Below are 22,992 nucleotides of genomic sequence, written 5' to 3' on the forward strand. Positions count from 1 at the left end.
CCCTCACTCTGACTTTATTTTTCTTGGCTGTGCCTAATAAACACATACTGCTCACATACTAATTATACAAAATTGCTCCATTTTCTCTTCATTCATCCATTCCTTCGTTTTCCCCTCATCAGAAAATCTAGAGTACAAGGGAACAGTCTTTTTGTTATTTGTTTTTGTTCTTTTTTCTGTGAAACGACTTTACGGCAATCCATCCTCAAACTGTATGTTTATTCGTCCATTTTTCATACCTTTGTTTTGTCTTTTCATTACCTTCTCTCCACCTCTGCCTTTGTTTACTCATTCCTTCCTCAGAAGCAAATCCATGTTTGACTCATCTTATTTAGACAGCACTATCTCTTTTGTCCTCCGCTTTCCCTTTATTCTAGATTGTATACTGTATGTGGAATTTCTCTCCATCCATCAAACTCTTTTTCATCCCTTCATCCTTATCTCTGCCTATCAACACTTGCTTTGTTAATTATTCTTAATCCACCTCCCTGCATCCAGCCATCCTCACGTCTTTCCATCCATTCATCCACCTTTTACTTTTCCATCATCCATTTTTGTCAACCCTCCGTACCTTGGCTTTCCATTTCATATTTCTCAATATGATAACATTGTGTGTGTGTGTGTGTGTGTGTGTGTGTGTGTGTGTGTGTGTGTGTGTGTGTGTGTGTGTGTGTGTGTGTGTGTGTGTGTGTGTGTGTGTGTGTGTGTGTGTGTGTGTGTGTGTGTGTGTGTGTGTGTGTGTGTGTGTGTGTGTTTGTGTGTGTTTCAGATGGCTTGGCTGACTGTATGGATCCAGACTGCTGTCTGCAACCCTCCTGTCAGAACCAGTTATACTGCAAAGGCTCACCAGACCCAGGGGAGGTGCTCAGCCAGTCTCCGTCCTCATTGGCTCCTCAGCAAGTAAGGAGCTCCAATCAATGACCAAAGTCAAAATAAGAAAGAGGCTGTCATTTTTAACCATCTACTGAAAATCCACAACACTTTTAAGTGTAGCAAATGATAACAGATCAGGGTTACAGCAAGCAGCATCTGTCTATCGTTTTCCTTTTATTTTATTTTCCCCAGGCTGCCAGGTCTTTCTACCAGCGCATTCACTTCTTAGTTGGTCCTGAATCCACTCACGTCATCACTGGAGACAGTCCGTTCAATAAAAGGTAATCCTGTGTGTCTGTGTGTTGTTTTTTACAGTAACATCAGCAGGGCAACAGGAGTGTTCAGACAAGTTAACAAATCTACTGTTTAATCATGAGTTTCAAAGCACGTACGATGGAGACAAGTTTGTTCTCATTGTTAACATCTACGATTTAGATTTTTCAAATTGCATTTTATAACATTTTGGTAGTAGGCCTACAGGACTTACAGAGCCTACAGAAATATAAAATGAAAACATAATAAAGAAACAAAGAGGAAAGGGGTAATGAAAATAGTTGATAACGTAGATATCAGTTTTTTATCAACTGATACGTTTAAATCAGAGGATACACACACAATCACATGCATTCACACATACACACATCTATATATTACAACTATGGACATTTCAGTCCCAGTTCGATAACTGTTTAACGGATGGACTTCCCCACAAACACGATGATGTTTTTTCTCATCATAGCCGAATCATGAACAGTTAGTGTATTTTCTTTTTCTTTATTTCTATAGTTGACATTGTTGACACATAATTATTCTGCAAGTAGGTTATAACTCACCCTACTTTACCATAATATGAGCAGTTGCAGGTTGGCTCTGCTTGTTGTCTGGATGAATAGAACAGACAGAGTGGGAGTGAGACAGAGATCACAATACAGTTCTGCCTTTTTTTTTACTTCCCAAAGCCATGTCTGCCCACATCTGCCTCAGACATAACATTTATTAAACATGATAAGAGGGACAGAGAGGGTGGCACTAAGGCAGAGCTACTGACAGCAAAGAAACATGACAGTAATTCTGTTCAGCCATTTTTCTTTTGTCACATTTTTTATGCTAGCCTGAATGTTTCATAAGAGCACAGGGCCACAACCCTGTAATAAAAATGTCCTGTATTTCCATAATGGAATGGGCCCAACCTTATAAAGATGTTTTATTAGACCTGAAAACATTAGTGGTGTGTATGTGTGTGTGTGTGTGTGTGTGTGTGTGTGTGTGTGTGTGTGTGTGTGTGTGTGTGTGTGTGTGTGTGTGTGTGTGTGTGTGTGTGTGTGTGTGTGTGTGTGTGTGTGTGTGTGTGTGTGTGTGTGTGTGTGTGTGTGTGCGTTTGAGGACCTGCAGAACAGTGGACTTAGGCGTCATTGCACATTCTTAAACAGTGGACCTACGGCAAACGGGGAATTTTTTAAGTTCCTTCTTAGCAATTTTTTAAAAAACAATTAAAAAGCTAATTTGCATTATGGTCAAATAGCTTAGAGGTAAATATTCTTTTCTATTTTAGTTATTTAAAAATGACCAGAAACCCACACTTGGTTGATTGGCTTGGAAGCGTGACAGTTCCCTTTTGGCAATGTTGGCTTGTATGTGTGTGTGTGAAGGAGGGTTTGTGTGTTCATGGTAAAAGAGTGTTAAAAAAGTGGCACATTCCTCTTTAAAAGACAAAGAAATTATGTTTTAATTTCCCTTGAGCTATCGATGACAAACAAAACGCAAGAAGAAACATGTAGACGGGATTCCGAGCTACATAATCAGTACACTATACACGCACAGGTAGAAAACTAATGACTGACAGCTTATGACAAGATCAATGTTCGATGTTACTGGAATATCCTGAAGCATCCCTCTGTGTTAGCTGAAAGTTCATAATTAGCTGCTAGCTGTAGCGATCTGGTCAGAAAACTGGATTTTGATAGATCAGTGGATGGGTTTGCACTGAAACTGAAGGAAAAAGCACCTGTTTTAAGGAAAAATGTAAATTAAAATGACAGAAAAATGTGTATATTTTAAATATTTTATTTGAAAAAATATATAACAGCCATTTAAACTGACTAAATCAGCAGTTTGATTGACATCCCCTTAAGTGCACAAAAAAACATGATGAAAATGCAAATAAATTGAGCTCATCAAACAACCCAACACCTTGGATATTCCCTGGATTGCATAAACACAAAATACATAATTTTAGGGGGAAAAAAATGATATAATATATATTATAAGATTGCATAATATTAATGAGAAGAAGAATAAGAATTGACTTGAATGTTGCACCTGAAAGCAGTGCTGTGGTGTCAACTGTGTAATAGAGTGTGATAAGGATGTGCAGGCAAGCTAGTGCTGCAGTAACACCAGCGTCCCATTACAGTGTTCCCACTCCCACAGCTCAGCAGTTACAACTACTGTTGTTGTTTCAAGAGATGCCTCACTGCACTCTGCAATTCCCCTCTCAACGAGCAACAGTGATGATAAAAAAAGGCAGTGTGTCTCTCTGTGTGTGAGTGTGTGAGTGCTATATTGTATGTCTGGCCCAAGGCTTTCTAGCACTGGTTTTGCCCAAACAAAGGGACTCGGTGGATTTTCTTAAATAGTGACATCAAAATTTGACGTCACTTCTACTGTTCATGATGCATAGTGCAACTTTAAAAAAAGATAAACTCTGTGTACCATATCTCTCTCTCTCTCTCTCTCTCTCTCTCTCTCTCTCTCTCTCTCTCTCTCTCTCTCTCTCTCTCTCTCTCTCTCTCTCTCTATACAGCTTGGTGTCAATAATTCGAGGTCAGGTGCTGACAGCTGATGGAACACCTCTGATTGGAGTCAACGTGACGTTTGTCCACTATGCTGAACATGGATACACTGTAACACGCAAGGATGGCATGTGTGTATTCGTTTATTATTCATATACGCTCCTCCTGTTTTATTTACCTTGCATAGTTCCCCAAAATAGTTTCACCTGACCCTTTCTTTATAGATAGAAGTCTTTCACTAGTGCTTAAATGCACTTTCCACCAAACACTGTGGATATATAAATGGTGAACTCCACTGTCTGCTGCCGAAGGGCCAGAAATGTGAAGTTTTTACGACACAAGGCCTATGGAAACACTACTGTTTATAAAAATAATAATAATAATAATAATAATACATTTTATTTGTTGGCATCATTACACACATTACATGTTAAAAAGAAAAATAAAGCAGAAAACAATAAATACAATAGTACATATAAATGCATACACATACAGTATACAAAGAAATAGACACAGTGTTGCTAGATAAATAAATAAGAAGGATACACGATATGGGGGGACAGAGAATCTTACAGGGTAGGATAATTTAAAAAAGGTGTGTTTTGAGGTTGAAGGTGTCGATGGAGCTGCTGCTTATAGTAGCGTTGTTTTGGGGTTGGCTAACAGGATGCTGTCGTGACGGGGAAACGGAGCCACCGCTGCTGTTGGGTGCAAAACTCTACGCTTCCCACTGGGGCTCCGACTGTAGTAGCTGTATGTTTTCCTACTCTGTGCCAGCACTCGAAGCCCCGGTGAATGACCGAAAGCTAACCACTGTAGCATGAAAGTATGGTGGAATCATTTGTTATTACGTTTATATATTCACAATGTGTATAAATTACAATTAAGTACGAGTGAAAGACTTTGCGAGATTTCACAAAACATTTGTGTTATGTCTTTTTCATCCATATTTTGTTTTTTTCATTTCCCCTATGGGGCTCCGTACCTTACTCTTTCCAGTATCCAGTGTAAAATAAAGCAAAAGAACAAAAAAGTAACCATACATCTGCTTAAAAGATAAGACTCTTTAAAACATAACATGGTTCTTACAGTATATCCCTGCAGGCGCTGCACGCTTCAGCTGGTTATAATACATGACACAGTAATACAGTAGAGGTTGTGACATAAGATTGCCTTTACATATTTGTGAATTCTGGTCCATTCATGAACCTGTTGGTGATCAAGCAAAAGCAGTGCACAGAGCATCAGAGAGGGGCGGGTGTCAGATTTGCGCAGAGCACCGGAACAGTATGATTACACCCAAAACACAAGATTCTCTCAATGGCTTCTGTGACATGAGAAATACTTTCAAAGTACTGATCTTTAAAAATACCAAATCAGCCAAAATTCCCATTTCCCCTGTAGACCCACCCAATGGAAAAGTCATGTCCCTGAATATATACACCTACCTATTGTATTTTCAGTTTTCATAAAGGAAAATCACATACTTATAAATGTAATCTCTGTGCAGTGTTTTGTGCTGTGTCATGTTGTAAATTCTGATGGATTTTGATTGGCTGTCAAATAGCTCTGAAAGTGAACCCTGGTTATTATGTTCACCACTGTTGTGGCTATAGTTGTGGTGTTTTTTTTATATACTTATAGCTCTTGTTATAGTTGTTGTTCTTAGTGTGGAAGGCCGTTTATAACAATATATTAAACACACTCATAGGGAATGATGTTCACACTATTTTTTAGCTGACATCCTTGCTTGTTTGTTATTGATGTGCTGCAGGTTCGATCTCCTGGCCAATGGGGGGGCTTCCCTAACACTGAGCTTTGAGCGTGCTCCATTCCTCACTCAGTACAGAACTGTGTGGGTGCCATGGAACGTCTTCTATGTGATGGACACACTGGTTATGAAGAAGGTGAGCGGTGTCACTGCTCACCTTCACTGTCTGGATTCTTGTCTGCCATCATGGGGTCCTGGATTGATGACGGCCTGACAGAAGCTTCGTTTGGATCATACTATTTTGAAGCTTCGTCTTTGACTTGTCACTGACTGATCACGCAAATTTTGAATGTGTTACTGACATAATCTTTTGATTACCATGTGCAGCAGGATGAAAATCCCAGCTCTGGTCAAATATTTTCATCACTTATACACTATCTGACTGACAATGACTCACTGACTGACTAAGTGACTAATGAATTTAGTGTTTCACAGTCAATGAATTGATGTTTCAGTAAATGAAAAGACTAACTGGCACACGTAATGTCTGACTGTTTCAGGAGGAGAATGACATCCCTAGCTGTGACCTGAGTGGTTTCATCAGACCCAGTCCTGTCATTGTGGCTTCTCCTCTGTCTACGTTTTACAAAAGTTCAACTGAGGATGGCCCCATCATACCAGAGACACAGGTAATCCATGTTACAGAGGAGCCTTTTAGTAAGTACACCCATATCCAAGATCTGCCTGTTTGAATGGTCAGTGAATCATTTTATCATGACAATTTGGCCAGGTCAGTCTTGTAAAAGAGGTTTTAATCTCAAATGAATGCTCCTATATCCACGTAGAAATTATAGAAAAAATGGTGGTCCTTATAACTCCAGAACTGGCATCTTTTTAGTTGTCTTCAATATCAAAGTAATTCAGTGATAGTTGTCAAAGCAGAACTACTAACTGCTAACTGCTAGCTTATAGAGGCCTAAATAAAAGTCTTAACTTGTACTCCAGGGCAACATAATACATCTCGTCAAAATCAATATATTGTTTAAAGGCTAAGAATGTCCCATCAACATAGTTCATATATTTTCTATCCATTCACGGGCATTTTCAGTTTTCACAGATTTACACCAGAAAATAACTAGCTCACATTGGTTCAAACTACAATGATAAGGAAAAATTAAGAGAAAAAAGCAAAGAAATAAATGCTTATGAGCAGCTGATTATGAGTCACCATCCTTCAAAGTATAAAATCAATAAAAAATTAAATTTCTAATTCGAATAAAAACGAATAAAAATAAATTGGAAACTATTTATCTTTGATGTCATTACTAAATGTCTTTACGCATGGACTAAATGTCAACTTGGCAACTATGAGGGTTCTCATCAGATCAGAATCAGAAATACTTTGATAATTCCCAGGGAGAATTTATTTAATATATATTTTATATTAAATTTTACAATATAAATACACTGGAGATCAATTAGAGAACAAATTATTAATACTTGATTTTTTTCTGAAATACTGTTATTTTTTATTGTTGAGAATTTGATGGAATATCCACTGTGTCTATACCACTGCTGTACTAGCATGTTTTTTAAATAACCAAGGCACTTAACACAAAAAACAGTGAACAAAATTAGAGAACAGTAACTACCTTGTCAGAATTGTCTTACATGAAAATTGCAGCTGATTGGGAGTCAGTTGCGGTGAAGGTATTGCATGTTGCTGAAGGAGGTTCACATAAAAATTTGCATTCACCCTGCCATGGAGCTGAACAAGAGGCCCAACTCCTGCTGCAGAAAACATCCCCAAACCATGACACCTCCTCCTCCAAATGGAACTGACTTCTTTACACACTTTGGGTTCAGTCTTTCCCCAGTCCGACGACCAACATAATGTTTCCATCAGACCCAAATAAACTGAACGTCCTCTCATCACTGAAGTCACTCTGGACCAGTTCTCCTCTGTCCACACAACATGCTCCCCAGCAAAGGCAAGTCTAGCCTTTTGATTCTTTCTGCTGATGAGAGGTTTGGTCACTGCAGAGTGGGCTTTCACTCCAAAAAGGCTTAAATGATGAGACACTGTGTGCAGAGACAGATCCTTGTCCTGTTCAGCACTGAACTGGAGACCAACTCCAGCAGCAGTGTTGAACTGATTCCCCATTGAGAGTCTTCTCATAATCCTGTCCTCTCGTGCACTTGTTTTACGTGGACTACCGGCCTTTTTGAGGGATTTAAAGGAATCTGTGTCCTTGTAAAGTTTCAATATTCTTGAAATCACAGACTGTGAATGCCCAACCTCTCTCTGATGGCTGAGAGGGTCATCCCTTTGGCCTTCATCTGGACAACCTGCTGTCTCAGGGTTTCAGTCACCTTAGAGCAGCTTGTCATCTTAATGTCATCTTAATGCCATCAAAGTAACCAGGAGAGCTGCCAGATAAAAAGGGCGTGTCCAACATTTAACTCAGTTGCCAGGTGCCAGATTAATTTAAGTCCCTCAAACAGGCTGGTCCACATAAAACAAGTGCACGAGAAGGATGGAAGTAAACATTTATATGTTTTAATATTCAAGATATGAACACCAACTTATCCGTGGGCTTCGGCCAAAGAATACAACCTGCTAAGAATGAGCCCTCTTCTCACACTATGTGATTTTCATATAATGTGATCACAGCTCCATTTGGCATAATGATGAAAATGAATAATGCCACTAAGGTTAAATTCTAGAAATAAAGTACCCAGGATGAGGTTCTGTTCTTGCAGTCCAAGCGTTTTGAAAGGCTGATCCAAAAAATAAATAAAACTTAGTTGTTTACTCTCTTTGCTGAGGCATTTCAAGTCGGACTGAAATGCTAACATATTTTACCAAAGAAAGTGACAAACACACACTCACTCACACAAACAAATGCTCACACAGAGTTACAAGTGCTGAGGAACTGTGGCTCTAGAGTGGCGCATACACGCACGCGCGCACAGACACAAACACACACACACACACACAGAGCCCCACCCTATGCCCTGCCTCAAATTCCCTCTAAGCCTAATAGCACATTTGCGTGGTTCTTTATCACCACATTGCTTTAACCAGTCCACAGAGGAAATGAAACAGATGACAGAACTCCATGTGTGTTTTTATATTTTGGCAACCCTGAGCCAGCGCTGCCTTATTATTTTTTATTTGACAAGCATGTGTGTATCTGCGATAAAGGGAAAGTGTGTGTGTCTGTGTGTGTGTGTGTGTGTGTGTGTTTCTGAGTGCAGATCAAAAGCAAATGAATGGAAAGCAGCTACTAAGCTTTTGGTGGAGTCGAGTCCATTAGCGAGGAGGGCAGTGAAAAGGGCAGTCTTAAAGGGGATGTAATGGATCTGTAATGAACACTAAATGCCCGGCTAATGAAAAGGCAATAGTGCAGTTGAAAAAAAATGAACACAGGAACCATCTAAATGGAACGTTCCCTGAGGAGCTTTGTTTGAATTTTTTGTTATTGTATTTTAAAATATTTCTTCTTTAATCTCTTTATTACCTTATCCTCTCAACTTCTGAGATATCTAAATGATCTCATCTTCATGGGAATGTATTATTATTATTATTATTATTATTATTATTATATTATACATCATTATTTTCCCTTGGTATGTGTGTATTTTCACTCCAACCAAAACCACCAGTGGAATAGGCAAACCTTGGACACGATCTGAGTGGCTCTGGGCTCTGTTGGCAGGAAAAAGAAACCGCAGCATCTGGGAAAAAAACTCATAAAAAGAACAATCTGCACGCAGAAGAAAATCAGGACTAGCACTTTAACACAACACTGCAACCCATTTGTGTTTATTTCTATTGTATAACTTTGGACTGCTCAGTAGTTTGAGTCACTTTTTCTATGGCTGATAATGACATTGCTCTTGAGGTTAACTGCAGAGGGTTGGTCAAACCCATTCAGAAGAGAAAAAGAAGGCAAGATGTAAAATAATTAGCCAAACTGTCTTTGTAAACACCTATCACAGTTCACAGACTGACTGCTTCAACTTTGACTTACTGTGCTTGCTGTAAGTGTGCATGCACAAACCTGTCCTTACTTTGATAAGACAGGTCGGTCAGTAGCCCTCAGAGTTTGTTTGATATGCACAAGGCTATCAACTGCACTGTAGTGTAAAGAGCAACAAAGTGTGTGTAGAGAGGAGGTCAGGTGGATGGATGGGTCTATCAAACACAGGACTTTGAAGTTAAAGGTACAGTAGGCTACATTTGTTTAATCATATTCACTGAAACCGACACTCTGCTCCGATAGAACAACATAACGCCTCTACGTACATCTAGAGCCTATTGTTTGTTTTGCAAAAATCCACAGTGCCCGTATCATCCTGTCCACTCAGCACAGTTCAAAGTTCGTGCACACACCATAGATGTGCCCTTGCAAGCTACAATATCACAGGCACACGCCTCAAGCTAGGCTAAATGACGTTAGCAGTTGCTATCTATGAGTAAGTTAGCCAGCCTACCTCCATGTAGCATGTACCCCGTGCTGTTTATCGATGAGAGAAGAAACAGGCGCGTTCACAGGAATCTGGTGCACGTAAATTGGGGCAAATTGGGGTTCTTCGACATTTGGATCAGAGGAGCTGGGGCTCAAACTGCAACATGACGACCCACGTTACCTCAATGCCACTAATAGCTCAGGGATTTTCTTCAAGTCAAAATAGACAAAAAAGTCCACTTGGACTCACAGATGAACTGGTTAGCTCTTGGTGGCCAAAGGTCAAGGTCTGAGGTCCGTTGTACACTAATTATGACAATATTTTACAAAATATCTTACAGGATAAAACATGTTGACATGTTCTATACTTAAGGTGAAAGGTCAACTTCACTGTGACATCCTAATATTTAACTCAGAACAGAAGGGGAGACATTTGGTCAGATACTGAACTGGTGACAATGATCGTCTAACTGTGCTGACTGTAGAGATCTGACCATAAATACACTACCTTTAATTCAATTAATTCCAGGTCTCCACCACATATACATTCTGTAAGTCTGGACAGTTTGGATGGAACTGTAACCTGACTGGTTTTTGGATTCATACAATCAAAAGTCCGTACCTCTTTACAACCTGTCTGACTGCTCATGATGCTGCCCTGTCAGACTTGGTCTGATGATGGTCCAATCTGTAAAAGAATGCCAATGTTGTAAAAGCCTAAGTTTCCCAAATAGTTCTTCATACTTGATGAAGTTTGAAGATGTCTTGCTTGTTATCTCAGTGACTTTGGCGGGGTGATGCCTGCTGCTCCCCTCACTCTCCTCCAACAGCTCTTTGCCACCCCACTGTTGACACTCTGTGATCCCACATCATCAGTGACGCTCAGACATGTTGCGTGTCCTTTGCTCTGTGTGTGTGTGCCTACACATTCACAAATACACACCGTAGTAGATCAAAATACACACATGTATTGATATACAGTACCTGAGATCTGCACTCATGCAAATGCCTCTAAATGAATCCCCTCTGCCATTTTATCTCTCTATTCTCCAATGAGCAGAGAAGAGCAGAAAGGATTAGAAGTCATTAGACAGTCAGTGATCAAAGTGACAGGTTTGAAACTTAAAGACGATGCTTCACCACGGGTATCACAGGGTCAAAGAGGTGTCAATATGCATGTGTCTGTGTGTTATGATCTTCAGGGCAGTCCTTCTGCTTGTCCTTCAACTGAAAGTGAACCTAATAAAATTAACATGCTGTCATTCAAAGATGTAACAGGTGACATGGACCTGCCAGATGTGTAAACACCCCCTCATGTTTGGAAACACTTGATGAAAGAGTGTTTCAAGTACGGCCAGACTCAATTCCCCACTGGTTTCTCACACAGCGGTAACAGGACACCATAGATACATAGACGTCAGAGCCGCTGCTGTCCTTTGGAGCGATATGTAGACACAGTTGCCATCTTGGGACAAGGGAGCCGCTTCTTCATGCATGTTTGTCTAAGGAGGACACTTTTTTATACTAATCAGAATCCGAATCAGAAATACTTTAATAACCCCAGGGGAAAATTATTTTTGAATTTGAATTTTAAATACTTGGTTAAATTAAAAATGTGGGTTTTCATCCCAAAATAACCTCTCCTGTGTAGATAGTAAAGGTAAGAAGCTATAAATAAGCCTTAATCTCATTTAAATGGGTCATTAATATAAAAACTCAGCCCCAGTATAGTTATCGTGGAAATGGGAAATTAGTTATAATGACCAAATATCGTTTTAAACATGTTTATTTCTGCTGTAAAGTTGGGCCTTTTAACATGGTGATGTATGGGGATGGACTCATTTTAACATGGAGGTTTATGAGGATGGACTCATTTTAACATGGAGGTCTAAGGGGATTGAGTCATTTTAACATGGAGGTCTATCAGGATGGACTCATTTTAAAATGGAAGTCTATGTGGATGGACTAATTTTAACATGGAGGTTTATGAGGATGGACTCATTTTAACATGGAGGTCTATGGGGATTTATTCATTTTAACATGGAGGTCTACGGGGATGGACTTATTTTAACATGGAGGTCTAAGGGGATTGAGTCATTTTAACATGGAGGTCTATCAGGATGGACTCATTTTAAAATGGAAGTCTATGTGGATGGACTAATTTGTAAGTGGGTTTCTATGGGGATTGACTCATTTTAACATGGAGGTCTATGAGGATTGACTAATTTTTACGCAGGGGTCTATGGGGATTGACTCATTGTAACATGGAGGTCTATGGGGATTGACTCATTTTAACATGGAGGTCTATGAGGATTGACTAATTTTTACACAGGGGTCTATGGGGATTGACTCATTTTTACGTGGAGGTCTATGGGGATTGACTCATTTTAACATGGAGGTCTATGAGGATTGACTCATTTTAACATGGAGGTCTATGAGGATTGACTCATTTTAACATGGAGGTCTATGGGGATTGACTCATTTTAACATGGAGGTCTATGGGGATTGACTCATTTTAACATGGAGGTCTATGAGGATTGACTAATTTTTACGTGGGGGTCTATGGAGATTGATTCATTTTGACATGAAGGTCTATCGGGATGGACTCATTTTAACATGGAGGTCTATGGGGAATGACTCATTTTAGACATTATGATTTACCACCATAAAGATGATGCTTCAGATATGAATAAAGACAGTGAAATAGAGTTATGGACTGATGTAGTTTCTGTGATATTGTATCCCTCTGCAGGTTTTACAAGAAGAAACCTCAATACCAGGCAGTGATCTAAACCTGATCTACCTGAGCTCCAGAGCTGCAGGATATAAACCGGTCCTCAAAGTCACCATGACACAGTCATCCATACCTTTCAACCTGATGAAGGTGACAGATGTTATATGATAATATATATATTTATATATATATATGATACATGTATGAAGAATGCTGAGTATTGACAGCTTCCGTCAGCTAATTAGCATCAGTTGAACCTGAACTACCATTAAGTGACCTGTGTGTCTGCTGCTGTGTCTCCAGGTTCACCTGATGGTGGCCGTGGTGGGTCGCCTTTTCCAGAAATGGTTCCCTGCCCAACCAAATCTATCCTACACCTTTATCTGGGACAAGACAGACGCCTATGGCCAGCGCGTCTATGGACTATCTGAGGCAGTAGGTGAGTTTGCTGCTAATAGCAAGGCTAAACGGAAAGTAACACAATTCATTTTAGAAATGTGCACTGGTTTGACCTATCTGACACCTGTGAAAGGCTGCTCCAAAGTTGAGGAGGAACAACAACAAGAGCACGATCAAGTTAAATTTTGGACTTTGATTTTCTATTTGGAGAATAAATCACTTCTTAAGGTGATAGGGAGCCAGGCTAAATTGCTGTAATGTGTGGTCTTTAGCATGTGTGTGAGTTCTGTAGATGAGAATACCAGCTTTGCTGTTACTACACAAAATGGAAATATAATAAAAATCTGTGGTTTCCGAATAATTTTCCAATTAACTCTTGGTGCTGTTTTTTATATAAGAGAATGGATACACATGCCTGGAGGTTCATTTGTTTTGTGACTGGAAGGTTGCTGGTTTGAATCCCTAGAGCTCCTAGTAGATGATACTAAGGGTGAAGAAAGTAAATGAGTAACACTCTTCCCTTCATAAAAAGCTAGTGATCAAGATGCAGCTGATCAGTGACCAACAGTGCTGTGGACACAGCTAGTGTGAATCCTCGATCTTCTGATGAATTTGCTTTCAACTACAGTACATATTGTTCACATCATAGACTGTATAAAAAAATGGACGTAGCATGCCCGTAGGGGTCCGTTCTCTCAAGTTGATCCAATTGTCCTCGCTTACGGGAGTCGCCATCTTGTCAGACTTTGACTCCACCTCATTTCCTCTTATCAAAAAAGGATATGTATGTGATGTTGGGGGGAGGGGAATACGTCCATCTGGCTGACGTATACCTCCGAGGAGAAGTGAGGGCCAGAGGCTAGCTATCACGCAAGATGCCGCACCCCTAATAATTCAAAAACTTTGACCTCCAATAAAATAAAGACTGGTCCAAAAAAATTAACCCCCCTCAGTGTTGTCATGGAGATATGACCTAAACATACACAGTAGAATGGCTTTTTGTACCAGGCCTTAAATAGGTTTAATGATGCTGTGAAAACGACCTGTTTAACATGGGGGTCAATGAGAAACTGCTCTATTATTATTATTATTATTATGAAACCTGCCCCTAGTGGACACTCAGAGAACTGAAGTCTTTGGCACTTCCTGATTGGCTCAACCAGGAAATCGCTGTGGTGGTGGCTTAAATCACATCTGTGTTCATTTAGAGCATTGGCTGTGTGTGTTTTCATATTTTAAGGTTATATATCACGTAAGATGCAACAAAGAACATGAACAGTATATCAGGATGTTAGGTATATACGCATGTCTGTGCATACATGTAAAAAGCAAGTAGGCTATATGACAAGGCTATAGTGACTGAAGGTAATATTGATTATAAGGGGCATCAAAGTGACTTGGTTAGTATTAGGGTTGCAAAGGGCAGAATATTTATTTCTATATAGTTTACTTACATTTATTCCTGTAAATTCCTGTAAATTCCTGTTAATTCCCAACTTTGAAAATTCCCAGATATTTTCCAACCCTAGTTAAGATTAGAAAAAATGTTGTGGTTTGGCTTAGTAGTTCTGGGACTCAAAGCTGAAAGTCCTGTGTTCTAGGACCCATGCACCACCACCCCAACCCTCCGTCAACAAATTTCCTTCTTTTTCTGGACGTGATTTCTACAGTAATGAATAAGTGCAATACACATGAATAACAATGTATTGCTTTTTGGTAGTGATATGTACGAACAGTGGATGGAGACAGCCTGTTTACTGATATATGTTTATCTTTCCTCTTATTTTTCCTATGAACAGATGATTCATTGTAGACAATATGACTTAAATGGATTTCTGGACACAGGGTTGGAAGTTATAACACATTTGGGGAAACATTGGAAATGATAATAATAGAAATATGACACAGTACGACAGAAGAATGACACTTGTAGCGACAATATACGGTATACAACAATTCGATTGCACCAGTTCAACACAAAATAAGTTGTTCTCTGCAAACAATATCAACATTTGACAACATTAACTGTGGAGAGGCAGGGATTCTCTTGCAGTGCTGACTTCAAACAGTTACAGCTAAGTCTAAATAGGTTCTGCAGAAAGGCTTTGACAGGGAAATGGCTTGGACATAATGGGTATGCTAACCCCTCTGACACCTTTATGAGGGACAAGTCCGGCAGACATACTCCTCAGTGAGTTATGACTTATGGTAGCACGACTTAATGGGTTGAACATAAAGACGATTTACTGCCAGGTTTTGTAACACTTCTCAAATTGGTGCTCATAAGTTATAATACGGTAGCATAACCACCAGCATATTTGTAATGACAACTTCTAGAATCAGAGCTGTAACACATATGTAGAGGTTGAATTAATCAGGGGGAACTGCCAAGTTTGGTCTGTCGGTGCTCACCTGCATCTTTCTATTGACTTTGAATCCATTTGCTTCACATCAAAGTTTTGATATACTTGTGTTAGACCAAAACCCTGTCTCTGTGCTGTTAATATTTGGTTTACCTATCATGACATTCATGATAGTTAACATACCATATCATTAATGGTCATCATGTTTCCAAACTGGTTTTCTGTTTGCTTTGGTCTGAATCACAGCAACGTTCTCATTCAGTTTGGTTTATGAACCAGCACAGTCAAAGGAAAGAGTTGAATGAATCCCTTGCACTGTGTGTGTCCAATAGTGTCGGTGGGGTTTGAATACGAGTCCTGCCTGGACCTCATCCTGTGGGAGAAGAGGACGGCCATTTTGCAAGGCTACGAGCTGGATGCTTCCAACATGGGAGGGTGGGCGCTGGATAAACATCACATCCTGGATGTCCAAAACGGTAAGTGCCATAACGTGACAAAACCGTAATCTACACTGTCATACTACAGATATGTCTTCACATACACACACAAAAAGTCTATGCTGCAAGATGATGAAACATTATACTGCATTAAGTACTTCTTTATTTAACAAAAACTAATGTCGCAAGTTGAGTTTATTATTCCACTGAACAAGCTCAAAATACAAAACATATTCTCTCTGTCAACATCATTAACCGGTTAATTATATGTCCAATAATTGGACAAAGCTAATAGCAGTTTAAAAGATGTTAATCTCAGCACTTGTCAGAACGATTGTTGTCATGCAGGCTTTGGTCAACGGAGCGGAGGAAAAGAGTTTATTCAGTATGTGTGAGTTCCTCGTTGGCGTCTTGGATTTGTTCCAGCTGCCCAGTGGTATTTTTGCCAGCCTTTCATCTCCCTCTCACACTCACACACATGCACAATTTGGCTTTCTCATCTCATACAGTCATTTCAGACCTTAATCTGTTCCTCCTCCCTGTCATCTCTCCTCTCTGTGCTTGCGTGTTTTTGTGTACTTTGTACTGTCATCTTGTCTTCCTTCATTATTGTATTTATTTCCTTTATTTCCTTTATTATGAATATATTTAGATAATGCAATGAAACCTCAGGGTTGAGATATGTTGACTGAAGATTATACATTCCACCTCAGGTTCCATTTTTTTGAGCGTGAAGAAAGGAATTCTGGATTCTTGACACTTCTTTAACATGCTGTAATGTATCCAAATGTTAATGTCCAACTCATCATATACTTTTTCTTTGCTGCAAAACCTTAAACACTTAATCACCTTACTAATTAGTTTGACTGGTTTTCTTCCTAAAAATGGCACAGCATCCTCCCACCACTGTCTTTGTTTGTGCTGTGATTGGATTTCAGTGATATTATTATTACCAAGAACATGCACAAAACACTGGATCATTATCATTTATCTTAAAGTGATATCCACAAAATAAAAAAAAGTTGCCTTAAAAATATACTTTAATACCTAAATGTATATGAAGAAAAAACAAAAAACTATGGAGCCCCGAAGGTGAAATGGATGGAATTTTTTTTTAAACTCGCATTCACACTTTACTAAAGCATGTGCGAGACACGAAAGGGCATGCACGCTTTAGTATCTTGCTTGTGCGACTTAGTAAAGCACGATAGAAAGGGAAGTGAAAGTTTGGCCACATGCAAGGTTTTAGTCTGGCAGATCATGTGGATTATTTCGAATGTATACAACTCTCACACCCCTCCCCCACTATCAGCTCCTCCGCTCTCTCCAATCGAGTGCCGGTCAGTGCGCGTGCACCAGATTCCTGTGAACGCGCCTGTGTCTTCTCTCATCAATAAACAGCATGGAGTACACGTTACACAGAGGTAGTCTGGCTAAATTACTCAGGGATTCATAGATAGCAACTACTAACGGGAGGGAGGGGGATCTGTGGCGTGTGCCTGAGAGGATTTATGTTTTTCTATCGGAGCATAGGGTCCGCTTCAGTGAATATGATCAAACAAAGTTGCTGACAGACTTTAACTACAAATGTCTGTAAAACATAATGGAACTGTATATAGGCCCAACTTATGTTAAACAGTGTAGATATAAGGTCTGATGAGATGCTTTTTACGTCGATCCCCTTCTCTCTTTGGACCTCCTATCAGTGTTGAGCATGTGAAGGCATCACGGAGGTGAGAGCTACCAAGCTAATGACATCACAGTCAACACTGTTCAGTTTCCAAAACTCTGGGAGATGGGGTCCCAGACGCTCGCCTGCATTTACATCTTACCACCAAAGCAGCTGCTAGAAAGAACGTGTCTCAATTCATACGACCACAATTTTAACAATAAACCAAATGTGACAGAATTCTCTTGGTGGACAAGTCCTCTACAATGTTGTCAGAGTGAAGTTTTGCTATTTTGTTATTCATCTATTTTGACGTTAGTACCATTGATGAAATATGTGTGACAGCTCCACTCTTACAACTCTTTTCATTGTAAATACATGAGGTCATTCATGTACACATACACGTACAGTAAGAGTGTATTTCAGTTCATGATCAATAATGTTTGCTAACTTGGTATGGCAAAAAGGATGACTGTGCTATTTGTCAAAAATGGGTAAATTCCAGAATTAGATTAAATTAGACTAAACTGCTGAAAACAAATTAAATATAAGTTTGCAATGGGGCGCCTAGTGGCTCAGTGGATAGGGCGGATGCCCCACGTACTGAGGCTAGAAGTCGTTGACGCAGCGGCCCGGATTTGCTGCATGTGGCCCCTCTCTCTCTCACTCCTGTTTCCTATCATTCCTCAAGCTGTCCTCAAATGAAGGCATGAAAAGGCCAAAAAAATGATCTTTAAAAAAAACCAATGAATAAACGGGCATGGAAAACTAAATCCCATAAAAATAAAAATGTTTATTTAGTTACTTTGTAGGTCAAAGAAAAGTGTGGTGTCAATTCTGTCCTAAAAAACATAAACATCCATCATGGTCCCCAAACCCGTTTGTCATAAGTCTCTTAATTAATAAAAGGTGAAATTAGTGATGGGAATTGATAAGATTGTATTGATACCAGTACAGGTCGATTATCGATTCCTGACCAATTTTCTGCTTCAACACAACTGTTTTATTATTGTGCACACATTGTAGATGAAATTAATATGAATTGGACCATTTTTTCCTCTCCGCCATCACTCCTTCTTGTTAAAAGTTTCCAGCAGCGCAGACGAGTTTGATCTCATTGTTTTGCGATGAACTGTCAGAAAAACATGAAAGGACCTGCTCAAAGGCATACCGTTTCGTATTCCAATTTGTCTCGATTCCCATCCCTGATCCTCATTCAATACCTTGACATTCATTTCCTCTGTCAGAGGCAGAGGTATACACTTCTCCTGTCTGCTCGTCACCAGGTCAATGCATTTCCAGATGAATGTGAAGCAGGCAGCACGCAGTAAATCTACACCTTTTCTTGTTCAAATACATATATTCTGGATGCATACTGTAACTCCAGTGCTGTTTACACCATTGCCTACATGTTGATCTATATCCTATATCTGAACAGAGACTAAAGAGAGACTCATTTCCATTCAGATAGCCCAGCTTTTAAGAACTGCTCCATAAAAGAATAGATACATATTTAAAGAACGCATTTTGCAGATTTTACGGCACGTTGACTCTACTGTATAATCCCCCCCACCTCTTCCTTCCTTCCCTCCCTCTTCCTCCTCCTCCCTTTCTTGCTGTCCTCTAAATGTCATGCCATCCATCACAATGCTATTCATCCCTCTTTCCCTGAAGTCCTCTTGGGCTTTCAACACCTTGTCACCCGGTTCTATATGTGTGTGTGTGTGTGTGTGTGTGTGTGTGTGTGTGTGTGTGTGTGTGTGTGTGTGTGTGTGTGTGTGTGTGTGTGTGTGTGTGTGTGTGTGTGTGTGTGTGTGTGTGTGTGTGTGTGTGTGTGCGTGCGTGAGTGAGTGAGTGAGTGAGTGCGTGCGTGTGTGCGTGCGTGTGCGTGTGCGTGTGATTAAACTGCAGGTGTGATTTGTGATTTTGTGTCTTGAAGGGACACTACTCCAACGCACCATGTGTGTTTCTCCTTTTGAGACTAACACACAATAATCTTGTCTTGTCGTGCGTGTGTGTGTGTGTGTGTGTGTGTGTGTGTGTGTGTGTGTGTGTGTGTGTGTGTGTGTGTGTGTGTGTGTGTGTGTGTGTGTGTGTGTGTGTGTGTGTTAGTGTGTGTGTGTGTGTGTTTGAGAGAGAGACCATCAAACATTCCTGCCGTGCTTCCTTTGGAGTTATATCTTGTAGATGCGTTAATGATGGGCTTGTGAAGGTGTGTTAGATTTGAAAACATTATGCCTGTACAGTGAGTGCTGACGTCTGGCAGTGATCTCATTCTTTCTTGTTCTGCCTTTATGTTTTGACGGGTAGGACCACTTACGTTCCTATTTACTGAATGTCTCATACTCACATCTTCATATTTATCTTTAGATAAAAATGGCAGTGAGGCAGCTTCTCTTCTTATTGATGTGATTCCTATTCCCATGTGTTTGTTTTTTTTCTGGAAGATATTAAGAATGGTACATAGACATCACACATGTAAACACATGTATCCCTGACTGCCTTCCCTATGAAAAACAGAAGTCTCTGTTAAATCAATCTGTGCTTTAGACTATATAGTAATGCTAAGCCTTCATTTCTGCAAATGTTACAGCATTTTAAGCTTGTATTCGCCAGTGGCCTTCACAACATTGCCCTATGGGGGACGAGTGATGAGTCAGTACTTTATATAGAAACCGAACTAACAGCAGCAGCTCTTATATAGTTAGTTTAGTATAGTTGTTTTTATGGAAGGTTTCATTTAGATCTTTGTTCATGTTGATACATTTAGATCAAATAAAGGGAGCGCTGCTTCACATTAACCTTTTGATTATTAGCATAATTCATGAATTAGCTTTACCCAGTCATTTTACATGTACGTTTTATCATTGAAAATACATGAATAAAGAAAGGAGAATATGAGAGGAAAATAATCGCACACTGGATTTGTGTGCAGAGGATTGCCACATCTTTACACACACACATACAGGTACACAAACACACACACATACAGACATACAAGCACACCTGGCGTTGTGTGATCTGTGAGCACTGAGTAGTGAGCACTGCTGAACAACTCAGATAAGACTGGATGAAAGAGAGAGAGAGTGGGTGTGGAGGGGTTTCAGGGGCAGAGGGTCTGATTCCTTGTGTGTCCATGCATTGTGAGGATGTTTTCCTCTGTGTGTGTGTGTGTGTGTGTGTGTGTGTGTGTGTGTGTGTGTGTGTGTGTGTGTGTGTGTGTGTGTGTGTGTGTGTGTGTGTGTGTGTGTATGTGTGTGTGTGTGTGTGTGTGTGTGTATGTTTTTCTCTGTGATTTCCATTTAAGTGTACATTTGAGTTTTTGATCCCATGTTTGTCTGTGTATTCGTGCATGAGTGTGTGTGCAGAGAGAGAGAGGGACTGGGGGAGTGTCAGTGTGTAAGCTGCTCAGTAAAGCGCTGCACTCTATTATTCAAACACTAAGCAGCTCAGCCAGTCAGGGTGCTTCAAGATAACATGAGAAAGTTCAGCTTTTTTTCCACCAAATCAAAATTACTGGATGTTAAACCATGTTGATTTTTTTTACTCTCCATTGTCATGACACAAATCCCAAGTTGTTTTTTGACAATAATGCATTTTATGTTGCCCCCCCCATTTTATTTTGAAAGGTAAGAAGGAAGTAGTGAGTTTGTAACGGTGACAAACAGAATTGCAAAGTGAAAGTGAGGCTTATCAGGGAACCAATCTAAACGTTGGTGGTCACAATCCTCTGTAGCCATCATATTATGTAATCAACATTGACTTCATAATGATAAGTTAAAAACAGAAAAGTTATTTGTTGGCCCTTTAACCAGAAAGTCTCTTTTTCAAGGGAGACCTGGCTAAGAGAGTATGCCATTACAAGGTTACACAATAATAAAATACAGCACGTGAAAAACAGCCGAGGGACAACAGATGCATAAAACAAATACAAAATCTGGCTTCCGTTGGATGTCTGTGTTTTATTTGAATCTGATTTAACAAGATAATATGGACAAAACATGTTTCTACAAGAGGGAATCCGTCTTAATATGCAGTGGTTCCTATTTTTGCTCATGACTCATTAAAGTGTACTTCCGGTGAAGAATCGTCCCATGGTCTTTTTCAGCACTTACATACATCAAATTGCCATTGAGACAGTTTTTTTCATGTATGACCTATTAACGGAGAAATCTGGGAGAGTCGCTAACAACCGAATGTGGCTAACACTGATTAGCTCAGGGCAGGACGGTGAAGGCATTTAAATGTATTTTTTAACCACTAATACTGCTCAAATAAAACAGCAAACCTCTGCAGCAGCATGAGAAGAGTCCCTACACAGAAAACAAAGCACCAACAACGTAGTTAGTAAATGCATTTAACCAAATGTAAGTAGTAGGAGATGTTGATTAGTAATAAACATATAGTAATGTAATGATGTACCATTATATTGTCCGGAGAGGTAGTCCAACCCCACCGATCAGGTTCAGGTCAGGCTATAATTTCTCAAAATTCCCCCGAGCTTGAATTAGGTCAGGTTCCTCCAAATTTGCTGTTGTTTTTTAAATACGTATACACAGTATCAAAAAATTGTGATATCTTTTTTTTTTCAGCTGAGCATGAATATTTTGTGCTAAGTCCCCTTCAGTAAACACGGTGCCTGTGGGCAGCACCCTCGCTCGGACATATCTCCACTTAATGCATGCGAATAGCTCCTGCTGCATGTGTGTGTATTTATTATGTGAGTGTGTAATGTGTAAAATAACAACAGAGAGAAAAACCTGAATTACCCCTCATGCGACTAATAATAATAATCAAGTTTTGTTTTAAGCAATAAACTAACTGTTATACATCATTTGAGTATCAACATTTTGTCATGAACGGTGCGGGGAATAACTCAGAGGGGCCCAAATGCAGACACGGATAACAAGTAAGATTTAAACAGATATTTAATAAACGAAAACCAGAAACAAACAAAAACCAGGGAACGGGAAAACAGGAACAGGGTCTGGGTGGAGACGAGGGGAAAACCAAACGCGGGGACCAGGAGACAAAACACGAACGGATCAACCAAACGAGAGACACAAACCACGAAATAGCAATACGGTCTGGCACCGGACGTGGGTCATATCCGGCTCTTTATCCATTTGCCTTAACGAGGAGACTAGCCACAGCTGGAGGAACCAAGCCTACCAGCTCCCACAGACAAACACAAAGGGAAAGACACTTGCAGGGAGAAACAAACAGAGGGAGAATAACTCACACAAAAGGAACAGGGAAGAGACTGACAGGACCGGAGTCCTGAAACATTTGACTAATTGTGTCATTGATCTTTCATTGCTGAAAATCATGTGAGTGACAGCAGTTGGCTGTAAGAGTCCTGAGACTCCCGCCTTCCACCTCGCATTAATGAGGAGAAATGTTATACAATCTGTATTTAAAGGGACATGTGCTGGACATTCGCAAAGGTTTGTGTGCGTGTGTGTGTGTGTGGGGGGGGGGTCTGTGTGTGTGTGTGTGTGTGTGTGTGTGTGTGTGTGTGTGTGTGTGTGTGTGTGTG

At 40.0% G+C, this 22,992-nt stretch overlaps 1 protein-coding gene across 1 annotated transcript in view; it reads left to right on the forward strand.

Moving 5' to 3' along the window:
• Positions 1-22,992, forward strand: part of tenm3 (teneurin transmembrane protein 3) — a 261,242-nt gene that overhangs the window by 177,750 nt on the left and 60,500 nt on the right. The window contains exons 15-22 of the mRNA XM_083929171.1: positions 770-900; positions 1,066-1,154; positions 3,677-3,796; positions 5,440-5,572; positions 5,937-6,065; positions 12,604-12,735; positions 12,889-13,024; positions 15,680-15,823. Coding sequence (XP_083785297.1) covers positions 770-900; positions 1,066-1,154; positions 3,677-3,796; positions 5,440-5,572; positions 5,937-6,065; positions 12,604-12,735; positions 12,889-13,024; positions 15,680-15,823 — 1,014 coding nt within the window. The remainder of the gene's footprint in view (positions 1-769; positions 901-1,065; positions 1,155-3,676; positions 3,797-5,439; positions 5,573-5,936; positions 6,066-12,603; positions 12,736-12,888; positions 13,025-15,679; positions 15,824-22,992) is intronic.

The sequence above is a fragment of the Echiichthys vipera genome (genome assembly GCF_963691815.1).
Source record: "Echiichthys vipera genome assembly, chromosome: 2".
In the NCBI taxonomy this organism is placed as follows: domain Eukaryota; kingdom Metazoa; phylum Chordata; class Actinopteri; order Perciformes; family Trachinidae; genus Echiichthys; species Echiichthys vipera.